The 12,132-nt window shown below is 38.6% G+C and overlaps 1 protein-coding gene across 1 annotated transcript in view; it reads right to left on the bottom strand.

Moving 5' to 3' along the window:
• Positions 1-8,224: 8,224 nt before the first annotated feature.
• Positions 8,225-12,132, bottom strand: part of TTC29 (tetratricopeptide repeat domain 29) — a 156,035-nt gene continuing 152,127 nt past the window's right edge. Inside the window, exons 12-13 of the mRNA XM_079770315.1 lie at positions 8,576-8,645; positions 8,225-8,285 (exon numbers count right to left, since the gene is read on the bottom strand). Coding sequence (XP_079626441.1) covers positions 8,611-8,645 — 35 coding nt within the window. The 3' untranslated portion in view covers positions 8,225-8,285; positions 8,576-8,610. The remainder of the gene's footprint in view (positions 8,286-8,575; positions 8,646-12,132) is intronic.

Genomic DNA, 12,132 nt, shown 5'->3' with positions numbered 1-12,132 from the left:
CTTCCTGCAAACTTCTCATATTATAGGAACAAAGAGATGACGGTACTGATCTGAGATCGCATAGCAAGACTGCAATATGGATGGTATAAACTCCAGGTGGAAGAAACCTTTACCATGTGGCCTTCTGTCTGATAATGACCTTATAAGAAATTTGGATAACATAAAAGCAAAATAAATGATGATGAATATTAACGGCTCTATTTGCTCATTCGGCAGACTTAGTTTCAGAGCAGTTTTTCATTTTGCTGACTGAGACGGAGCTCTGAGTGACCATGGTGGGGAACTAGTCTATTCTCTCTCACTAGCACAACCAGGATGGGGCAGCTCTTGCGTGTGCCTCTGTCTGATGCTCTCACTTCCCCATTGCCCCTCTTGCCTTATTGACTAGAAGATAATTCTTAATGACTTTCCTCATCCTCCTGAGTAGGAACTTGGAGGGTGATGTGAATCACAAGGCAAAGGGGTTATGTTGAGGTTGGGAAGGAGAGGGACATGTGTGGATTGGGAGTGGGGTAGGTGAGGTTTGTGCATATCAGGGCCCCGGGGTCAAGGGGCAGGAAGGTCTGAAGGATGGCTAGGGGTGGGGAGACAGCTGCTCGACCTTGCCTTAATCTAAAAAGAGCTAGCTATTTCTGTTCCATTCTACACAATTTAAATTCATCCTTCAAGGAATAGCTGACTTGCTGCACATGCTACCTCATGATGTTTTATCTCTGGATAGCATAGATTTTTAGATTAGGGAAGCAAATATTCCTTCCTCTTATGATTAACTAGCTTGTACCTCATTCTGTATGTTCCTTTTTCAGTTTTATCCATTTCCCTAGGGTAGGTAAAGGCCATTAGTCTATATAATTTACAGTAATATTTTGAAAAAAATGACTGATTTTGAGAAACCCTTTGTAAACTTGGGAAGATAAGTTCAAAGAACAGCTATTTGACACTTAAATGCTTGAGTCTTATCATTTACTAAAACTAAAATTTAATGGATTTTAATCATTAAAATTATACATGTTTATTGTAGAAAATATAGTAAATAGGAAATACTTTAAAATGAATATAGATGAAGGATATTCATCTCAGTCATTTTAAGAATATACATGAAGGATAAACTATCACCCGTTGCCTTACTACTCAAAATCTACTAATATTTTGGAGTTGTTTGTTTGTTTCTTCTTCTTTTTATCTAGTTATTTTTTTTCCAGGGTTGTGTTTGTAGGTTTGCAGTTTGCTTTTTTACTTAGGTCAGGAATCCTGGCTGCAGGCAGTATTCTTTATTATGGCAACATCATATCTCACTGTAAATTTATAGTTTCCCTATTTGTTTTCCCTTTTCTGGGCACATAGATTAAACACAATATTTGGTATGTAAATGATGTTATAGTGTACTTCTTCATGCATATGACTTCTGGGCTTGAATCTTGATATATGTTGTCAGATTCATTTCCAGAAACTTAACAGTTTACAGTCAGTTTACAGGACTGAAGATCTATAAGACAAGCATCACTTTCCCCCTCTCCCAGTAAGAGTGCCTGCCTTTTTTAGTTTACTTCATTTGATGGTATGCTTGGGCTGCGGGGGCCCAATCAGACTTCTTCCCTTGAGTTTTCACATACAGAGGCCAATCAGACTTCTTCCTCTCTTGAGTTTTCACATACAGAGGCCAATCAGACTTCTTCCCTTTCATATACAGAGTTGAGACATTCTGTCCTTTGGGGATTCTAAGCTGTATTGATATAACTTGGAGCTGTCTGCTGCCAGGATTCATGACTTATGAAAAAATATCTGCAACTGGGGAAAAGGAGGGCAATACAAAGAGAAGCTGAGATGAGACACTGTGGGTTGAGGTGGAGGGTGTGAGAGGGGAGAGAGAGAGGGTTAGAGAATAAGAGGAGTGAAGAGAGCAGAGGAGGGAATGGGAAGTAAGTTGGAGAATAGAGGAGAGAGGAGAGAGTTGAGTTCCTCATTTCAGTGATTCCTGAGGTCAAGGGTGTCCATATCATGTCCAGTTACATGAGCCAATTAGTCTTTTTATAGGATTCAGTGAGTTTGAATGGGTTTTCTGTGGCTTTTTTTCCCTGAAGGAATTCTAATATACAGTCCCACTTTTTCTATAGTTTCAGTTTAAATTAAAAATCTATAGTATGAATTTCCTGTTCTACCTTATACTGATACCAAGTGTTAGCCATAATTAGCATCAGTATTAATTACTATGCATATCCATGCTTAAACTAAAAATGCTAAATTGGTTAGCATTTGAATCAAGCTTAGTGACAACAGAAGTAAATACATTTTAAATGGGCAAATGAGGTGTTAAATTAGTATTAAAAGTTTATGGGACATTTATTCTTCACCTTAAATTTAATAGATAGGATCATAAATTCTCCCTCTTCATCCCTCTCTAAGCTGCCTACTTTTAGGTAGAAAAATTCCAGGAAAAGATAATTTTTTTTATCTATCATTTAATTTTTGATTTGTTCTTAAAAGATAAAATCTTATATTTATTTCCTTTAAGAGTATCCAAAATATTTCTTAGCTTTTTGTAATGATTGGATTGTATCTAGGACCATATTTGAGTGTACCTTCTGACCATTCCAGGTGTCTTGAGAAGTTCCCAAAGTGAGCTGGTTGACATATGCCATTGATTTGAACAATTCCTAAGTTTCCCCCCATAAAGTAGATGTGTGAAGGTCTCTGGGGAAAAAGGAGGGAGGGAATTGGTTAAAATTGTTGGACTCTCAAAGCACTTTATAGTGCTAATTTGTATAGCTAATCCAGAGGAAACTGCAAAAAGTAGCATTTCCCCAACATTTTTTAACCATGGGGCACCTTTTTCATTTAACAGTTCATCTGCCATGTGTTTGATCCTGGAAATACAGCAGTAAACAAGATAAGAAGCGCTTTGCTTTCTAAGAATTTGTAGAACTTAGAAGCGATCTGCCCTGCTGGAAGCTGGGAACAAATGAGCACCCACATATCATCTTCCAAAGTATGTAAAAGCTATACAGAAACCTAACAAATTATTCAAACGTATGTGTCCCATGATCTTCCCTTTTTCGATATATTTGCTAAATGACCCGGAAGGCTAGCCTTTCAGTTAGAATGTTTGGATTCCTTGGCACTTCGTTCTCTGATGGCAAAGACAGAGCTTATTCCTGGCTCTCTGCACAGGTATGGGAAATCTTTGTCCCTCCTCTCAATTTTGCTGTCAACCTAAAAGTGCTCAAAAAAAGGACGAAAGAAAGAAAAAGGTCTTAATAATGGAATTTAACTTAAAAAAGGAAGCTGGAAGAATACACAAGAATATTAAAAATGGGTCAGGGTAATAAGGAAAACAGAGATCTGAGTGAAAGCTAGACTTCAAAATGTGTACTGTAGTAGATTTTTTAAACTGTGTGTCACAAAATGTATTACCACAACAAAATAATTAAAAATAGAAATATGTAGTCTGATCATCCTTTTTTAAACACATAAAATATAGCATCCCTTTGTGATTTTTGTTTTGTTCATTTACTTATTTGTGATTTTGTTCTTTAATTATTTGCATTTTGTGTTTTCTACAATACATATTTATCTATCTATCATCTATCATCTAACAATGTATCTACATTGGTATCTATTCCTTGTAAATAACTCTCTTGTTCCTTCACTTAATAATATTGTAATATTCTTATTTTCTATCATTAAATATACATCTAAATCCAGGAATGATATTCTAAATATTTAATGATTACAAATTCACAGGTACCAAGCAATGAGAAAGGACAGGCGGATGTGCCAGGCATCAGTCCTTCATTTTAGATCAGAAAGGTGGCTGTGATCATGCCAGGGGAGAGACCGGGAGAATATCCAGGCACTGCGTACAAGGTGGGGACCCAAGACAGTACTCTGGAACTACAGCTAAATGCTACAGAAATATCTCAGCATTTGAATAAGTAGTTTATATACTTGAATAGGCAAGCAAATGCCAACTCCACTGGCATCATTTTTAGTTATTTTCTTCCATGGTGTGGTAGATAGAATTAAGGCCATATTTTCTTCCATGGTGTGGTGGATAGAATTAAGGCCTGCAACATGTCTTCCCTTAATCCCAGAAACCTGTGAATATGAGGACATATCACTGCCATGATTTTATTATGTTACATGGCACAGCTGACCTTAAAATAGGGAAGCTATCTCAGTGAGTCTAATCTAATCACATGAGCCCTTAAAAGCAGGGAACTCTTTTTTCTGGCTGGTGTTTTCCAGAAAGGAACAGTAGAGAGCTTGGAAGACTGAGAAGGACTCCGTACCTATTATTGTTTCCAGGATGAGGGGGTTATGTGAAGGAATGGCGGGGCCTCAAGTTGCCAGTGAGGGAACAGAGGTCTCAGTCTGTAGCTGCAAGGAAACAATTCTGCAAACAGTTCAAATGAGCTCAGATGTAGAGTCTACCTCAGATCTGTCAGACAAAGAGCCCAGCTCAAAAAAAAAAAAAAAAAAAAAAAAAAAAAAAAGAGCCCAGCTCAGCAGATACCTTGATGTTGGTCTTGTGATACCCTAAACCAGCGATTTTCAACTGGTGTGCCACAAGAATTTTTAAAACATACAATACCTTACTATTTAGTGAGGGGCACTGACCTCTTTTCTCTTAGATTGTTAAATAAAAATATGACAACAGAAAACAAAACAATAGCCATTCCATGTGAATGAATAAAAATTATACCATTTTTTTAATCAGATCACCAAAAAATATGTGCCACAGAATTTCAGTTATTAGTTTACTAGAGGCCTGATGCATGAAAATTCGTGCAAGAGTAGGCCTTCCTTCCCCAGGCTGCCGGCACCAGCTTCCCTCCAGCACCCGGGCCTGGGCTTCCCTCCTCCAACTGCCGACTGCCAGCAGGCACCCAGGACCCAGGCTTCCCTCACAGCCCTGGTTTCGACAGGAAGGTCGTCCGGTCTCAATAGCACATTACACTTTTATTATTATAGATTATAGAATGTTGTATTTTAGGCACTGCCATTTATATTTAAAAGGAATTAGAGATCATTGTACATAGTTATACATTCTCAGTGAGTGGTCCTTGCTGCATTATTTATGCAAGAACCTTTTTATAGAGAAGTACTAGCATTTGATACAGCTGTCATCATAAATCTTGATTTTGCTTTCAGATTCACAAATAAAAATGACTCAAATTGAAATTTAAGGAAAAACCGCCAAAAGAACCCCACCACACCTTTTGATTAAATCTATCAGAAGGGATAGCAGTGTGTCTGTTCAGCATTTGATGGTGAAATCTGGTTTCTGTTGACCTTTCCAACAGGTTTATGTTTGATATATCTAATTTCCTAAAGTGTTTACAAAGATGTGGGCATTTTTATTAAAAACTAGTGGCCCGGTGCACAAATTCATGCACATTGAAAGGAAATTAATTAGAAGAAATATTTTAATATTGCTATTCACCCTTTCTCTATAATAGAAGTGTCAACCAAATTCATGATCGACAATGACAGATCAAAACACACACATGTGCTATTGGTGTCAGTGAGAGCTTTATATGTATCGCACATGCGCAAGTCACCTTAGCCTTTTATATCTATAGAATAAATTTGCTTAATTAGTCCTGCTTTCTGATTTAGCTAAACTTTTTCCAGCCCAGTGAAGCACCCTAACTTCTCTTTTAGGTAATTGTCAGCAACACAGCAGTAAATATCAACACGAAGCAGATTATTATTGTAGATCATTCAGGGAGAACAAAGGATAAAATATTTAACTGCAGCAGTGTTTGACTATATTCTGCACAGTGAGAAAACCTGAAGTCATTTTCAAGGTTCACCATTTCTTACTTCTTTTCAGTCGGGTCAAGTTCCTAAGCTTTCTAAATCTCCGTTTTCCGGCCAATGAAAAGAAAACAGGATTCCACTGAGTCTCTTATCTACCTACTCCAGGACTTCTGTGAGGATCAAATGAGATGAGGCACAGGAAAATGCTTCACAGACATTTGGTTAAAGTGTAAAATGTTTCCACCTGGCTATAAAGCAAGTTGTGTTCCTGGGCTGAAGAAACTGCAAGGAGGCTAGTCGTTAGGGAAAGGAAGCTGGATGTTGCTATGAGATGTCATTATCCGGTGCCCACAGCCACAGTTTCTGGGCTGGGCTATGGCCCACATTTTGCACCATGGGGTCTTGGCAGCATTGGCAGAGACTTGGTGGGCAGTCACTCCGGGTTGGTGGCGAGGGCTGTGTCCCACTTGGGGGAAGCCAAGTGTTGCTTTGTGGGCATCAGGTCCACGGTACCATTTCTCTGTAAATGGCCAGTGCACATCACCGCAGCTTCTGCATTGAGTGTCTGTCCCCTGGTGGTCAGTGCATGTCATAGCTACCAGTCAGACAGACACTTAGCATATTAGTCTTTTATATATATAGATATTCTCACAAAACTTTCCAAACATTTTTAAAGGATCTTTAAAATTAATTTTGCTTACACTACAGCAAAAGGCTATTACAGAAAACGCTTCAGAGAAAAAAAATGGTTATTTGAACTTAGAACTTATTCATATAAAAGGAAAAAAAAGTTTTCTGATGGTTAGTTTTACTTTTTAAATAGAGTGAGATGAGATGGGGTATTTGTAATGAAAATGGTTAAGGAAACACATTACACCACAGTAAGATTCAGAGTTTCTGGGCTGGTAAATGCACCCAGCTGGTGCTGGGAGGGTGCCAGGCCTGAGGAGGGCATGGAAGTGCTATGCCCAACCCCCATACCTTGCCCTATCCATCTCTTCTATTGGTGGTTCAGTTATATCATTTATTATATCCTTTATAATAAACTGGCAGATGTTTCCCTGTGTTCTGTGAGCTGTGATAGAAATTTATGGAACCTGAGGAGTGGGTCATGAAATTCCTGATTTGTATCCAACATAATCAGAAATACAAGGAACAACTTAGGACTTGCGATTGGTTTCTCAAGTAGAGACAGTCTAGTAGAATCTGGCAGTCTAGTGGGAGCAGTCAGTGTCAGAATTGAATTAAATTGTAAGGGATGCTGCTAAACATTCAACAATGTCTGCCAAGAGTTGGAGAATTGCTTTTTGTGGAAAAACTCACACATTTGGTGCCAGAAGTGTTGTGAGTAGAGGAAATAGAGTTTTCCTTTGTACAGGTCAAGCAAAGTGTTTTGAATAGTACCTAGCATTATTATTGCTTATAATTCTTTTATGTATGTTGAAAAGTTCCCTTGGAATTTTAATACATATTTTCCCAAATTTATTCCACATAGATTTCCTTAAGTTCATAATTATTTTCTCATTAGACACAATCAAATTTTGATTCTATGATAACACTATTTCTTGTGGAATAGTGGATAAAAGGAAATTTTTTACAGTTTATTTTATGGATAATTTTTTTAAACATAGAATAGCTAACATTTATTACATCTTTGATTTCCTTCATTAATGTTGCATAGTTTTTAGCTTTTAAAAATTATTATTATTTTTTATTGTCTAAAGTTTTACATATGTCTCCTTTTTCCCCAACTGACCCCCCCCTCCCAGCCATTCCCACCTCAGGTAAGTCCCCACCACCCCAGTGTCTGTGTCCATTGGTTATGCTAATATGCATGCATACAAGTCCTTTGGTTGCTCTCTAACCCCACTCCCCTACCATTTGTCTCTGGATCTATTCTTGTTCATCAAATTATGTTGATCATTATATCCCACATATGAGTGAGATCATGTGATATTTATCTTTCTCCGACTGACTTATTTCGCTTAGCAAAATGCTCTCCAGTTCTATCCATGCTGTTGCAAATGGTAAAAGTTCCTTCTTTTTTATAGCGGCATAGTATTCCATTGTGTAGATGTACCACAGTTTTTTAATCCACTCATCTGCTGATGGGCACTTAGGCTGTTTCCAAATCTTAGCTATTGTAAATTGTGCTGTTATGAACATAGGGGTGCATATATCCTTTCTGATGGGTGTTTCTGGTTTCTTGGGATAGAGGTGGGATTACTAGGTCAAATGGGAGTTCCATTTTTAACTTTTTGAGGAAACTCCATGGATAATTGTTAATATTCAAGCATTTTGGATATAATTTATTTTCATGGACTTAGATGTTTGAGACAAAATTTGTACATTGCAATACAAAATCCAATGAAAACATAGGCATAGTTTTATTATAACTGTGCTATTTGTAACATACTACTAGACAGAGAATTGAAGACTCAGGTGACATGATAAATTTCTTCTTGCTTTGTTGCTGAGTCAAAAGCTGGTTTAAGTCTCATTTTTTTTTATTATCTGGTAATCTAAAAAAATAAATTATAAAATTAAATTTTATATTGGGCTAGAAAGTCAATACACTTGCTTTGAAAGATATTATTGTTTTCTATAATTTTCAGACATAGCTTAAAAGGTGAAAATACTTAACCTTGTGTGATATTTAACAGTAAATCTGATTTTTTTAAAAGCAGTGTTTCAGAATTAGCTTATCAAGTGCTAGTTGAAATTATTCTTCATGTGTTTGAAGAATTAGATTATACGTAGCATCTTTACAATGTGGGCACTTAATAAAAACTATTTACTTGATTTATCATACCCACTGAGTTGTTCCTCCAAGTGCTCTGAGGTGTGCTACAAACTTTCCATTGTGGATCTTCTAGAGTCTCCTAAAGAAAAAGAACAAGTATACATTTAATGGTTTATCACAAATACAACTCAGTTATTTTGAGCTTGAACCTGGGAATCCCTTTTCAGGGATAGCTACCCTAAGCACTTGTATGATAAAGGTACGTTTCCCCTGTGTCACCAGGGCAGATAATATTGGTCCAAGATCGCCACAATAATATCTCCCCATCCCCCATATTTTCCTCAACAGTGTGACCTTGCCACTCCCCCATCAAGAGGTGGAAATGAATTCCCCTCTCCTTGAATTTGGGCTAGGCTTAGGGCTCTGTCATCAACAGAACGTGGAAGAAGTAACTGCCTGACTTCTGAGGCTAACTCCAGAAAGGCTGTGCAGCTTCCACTCAGTGCTCTCAGGATGCTTGCTTTGACGGAAGCCAGTCATCGTATAACAAGTCCTATCGCCCTGAGACTGTCATCCTGGAGACCATGAATAGATGTTCCAGTTGATAGTCCCAGCTGAGCCCAGCCTTCCAGCCATCCCACCAAAGATACAGGCTGTGAGTGAGGCTGTCTCGGACTTTTCAAACCAGCCCATCTGTCAGCGGAGTACCACCGTTGGGTGACCTCAACTGATGTCTAGCCAAGCCATGCTTGAACTTCTAACCCAAGGAATTCTTGTGACGTAGAAAATGCAACTACAACAGCCACATGTTGGGGATATGATGACTTGTTAAAGAAACACTCAGAAGGAACACTAATTTAGAGCAATATAAAGTACCCAAATAATGCAATGAGATATGGGAAGTGTATAGATACAAATAAACATGTTAATTTGTTACTTAACTTCCAAATCTGCCCTTCTGTTTTTGACTTGAAGCCACTGGAACTAATCTAATGAAATGCGTTTTCTCCTTGCTTATGACAAGCCTCAGTGTCCAGGTCCCCCTTCATTCCTTGTATTCTGCTTTACCTCAGCTCTGTGCATTTCCTGTTTTGTCCCCATCTCTCACCCACCACAGTTCCTGAAACAGTCCACTGTGTTCTCACCCTTTACTTTCTTGCTCTAACAGAAACGTGGCTGTCCTCTGCAGACACTGCCAGTCCAGAAACCCTTTTGGTTTTCCTTTTCCTCAGTGTTCTTACCACTGGACCTGGATATGGGTAGCTGTCCTTCTCACATCCTGTTCTCCTCCAGGACCTTTGGCCTCCCTCCTCTTCCCAAAGTTCTCATGATCAGTTTATACAATCAAGTATTATGATCTAGCTACAATTGATTTTTGCATTGGCTCATTGTTACTTGACTGCTACTTTCTTAATTTAGCAATTTCAATGTACATGTAGAAGATTCTTCCACTTAGAGTCTTAATTCTTTGAGCTCCATCCTTTTAAATCTGGCCCTTCATCCACCCACAGTCATTAATTCCCATGGCCATACTTGGACTCAGTCATTACCAGAGATTGCAAATCCCCTTCAAACTCAGGTTTCCTGTGTTTAACTACTTGACTGACAGCTTTTATCTCTTTAGATCACTTCCTCTAGCACCCCAACCCCAGGAATTCTTCAAACTGGGACCTGCAATCCTACCACCTTTTCATTGTTCCTCCCCACGTTAGTGCCTTCTATTCCTTCTTCATACACTCTAAATTCCAGGGTTGTTCACTCCCTTGCATGTAGCCTGACTTCCTTACACTTCTCCCACTTTGTCATACTAACTTCACAAAACTGTAACCCCAGTTAAATACAACTCTGCCTATTCTTCTCATGCACTGTATAGCTCAAGTGGCCTCACTTTAAATGCATGGCCAGAGACAGCAGTTGGACCCTTAATGCTTTTAGGTGATCCTATTAAACATTCCTAGTCCATTCATTCTTCTACATTCCTGGATGTCTATTTAACTCTTTTTTTCTGTTTTCTCAAAACTCCATCCCTCAACAGGCATCATCATTTTCAGCTGCTGATTCATTTTCTAGTTTCAAGAGGAAATAAAAAACAGTAGGAAAAAACAACTTCCTCAAGTTCCATGTCAAGAGTAACTCACCCATGCTCTCTCCTCCCTATGCTCCCTTCGAAGGCCACCCCTCTACTTCTTCACTAGATCTCATCCTCCCATGCCCACCACACAAGACATGACTCCAGTAACTCCTTATGCCTCCAGCATCAGTTTTTCCTCTCTACTAGATCTTCACCAGCATATAAAGATTTAGTTGAAGTCACAAGATTCAGTTCTCACCAATGAATGTGGACGGAGTGATACATTATGCTTCTGGGTCTGAGTGTTAGATGTTGGGCATTCATTTTCCCTTAAACTTTCCCTTTTCCTCAATCTTACTCATGCAACTATTACCTTATGATTCATTTTCTACCATGTAGGCAATGACAATTCCCTAACTTAGAGGTTCACCACTGCAGGTGATTTTGCCCCACGGGGGAATTTGAAAATGTCTGGAGACATTTTTGGTTGTCACAACAGGTAGGTGAACTTGTTACTGGCATCTAGTGGGAAGAGGCTAGGGATGCTGCGAAACATTCAACAATGCTTATCACAGCCATTTCATCTCTCGCCCCCAATAAAATAAATTCATCCAGATCAAAATGTCAACAGGGCAAGATTGAGAAACCCTGTTCTAGAGGGTGGTGAGGCAAGCAGGTAGAAGGTCATGGCCCCCTGAATGTCAGTGGGGCTACCACATTAATATAAATGGCACACTTATGGATTAGGAAAGAAATATATATATATATATATATATATATATATATATATATATATATTCTAAAAATGCTGTACTTTTGGGGCTCTTGGAACAGGAGCTTAGCTGTTACCCTAACTAGTATGCCCTATCATTGTTTTAGGTAAAGATCCACCTTGGGGTTCTCAGTTTAATATTTTTCACTGCATCACAATATATAGAAGCATAGTAACATCCCGGTGCCTCCTTTAGATCTAATGTCTAAAACTCAGCATTATTAGTATGGCAGGATGTAACAATATTTCCTAAGCTGGAGAAATCCATCTTGGATTTCCTAAGTTTGAAATTGTGCCTGGGTAGCCTCAAGTAATTGTTTCTCATTCATTCCCCAGATGTTGAGGAGTGGTGATTTTTATTGTGGAATATTTCCCAAGTAAAATTTCTGAGAAAAATAGCTCTATCTGCAGCTATTCTTTTCAATGTAGGCCACATTTGCTAGTTTAAATAGAAGACATTAATGTTCTCTCTGTGCGAGGAAACATTGGCAATGATTAATTACCTGGGGGAGCACATTAACTCATCATTCAAGTGTTCTGATGCTTTTATCTGCAACAAGGAGAGCACCACAGGGGTGCTCACTCTTGGTTCCATCATGGTGGACGCTCTCATTTAGACTCCTCACCTAGGTTTTCTGCTGTGAGTCTGACTGACAATGTGATTTGAGATGTTTGATCTATAGGTCTTCAAGGAAGCTGGAAGATTAGGACCAATTCACCCCAGCAAGGGAGACCAAACCAAGACAAAGTTGAGAGTGTGGTAACTGCTTATCCTGTCTACCA

This window comes from Cnephaeus nilssonii (genome assembly GCF_951640355.1).
Source record: "Cnephaeus nilssonii genome assembly, chromosome: 5".
Classification (NCBI taxonomy): Eukaryota; Metazoa; Chordata; class Mammalia; order Chiroptera; family Vespertilionidae; genus Cnephaeus; species Cnephaeus nilssonii.
This window is presented reverse-complemented; position numbering and strand designations above follow the sequence as displayed.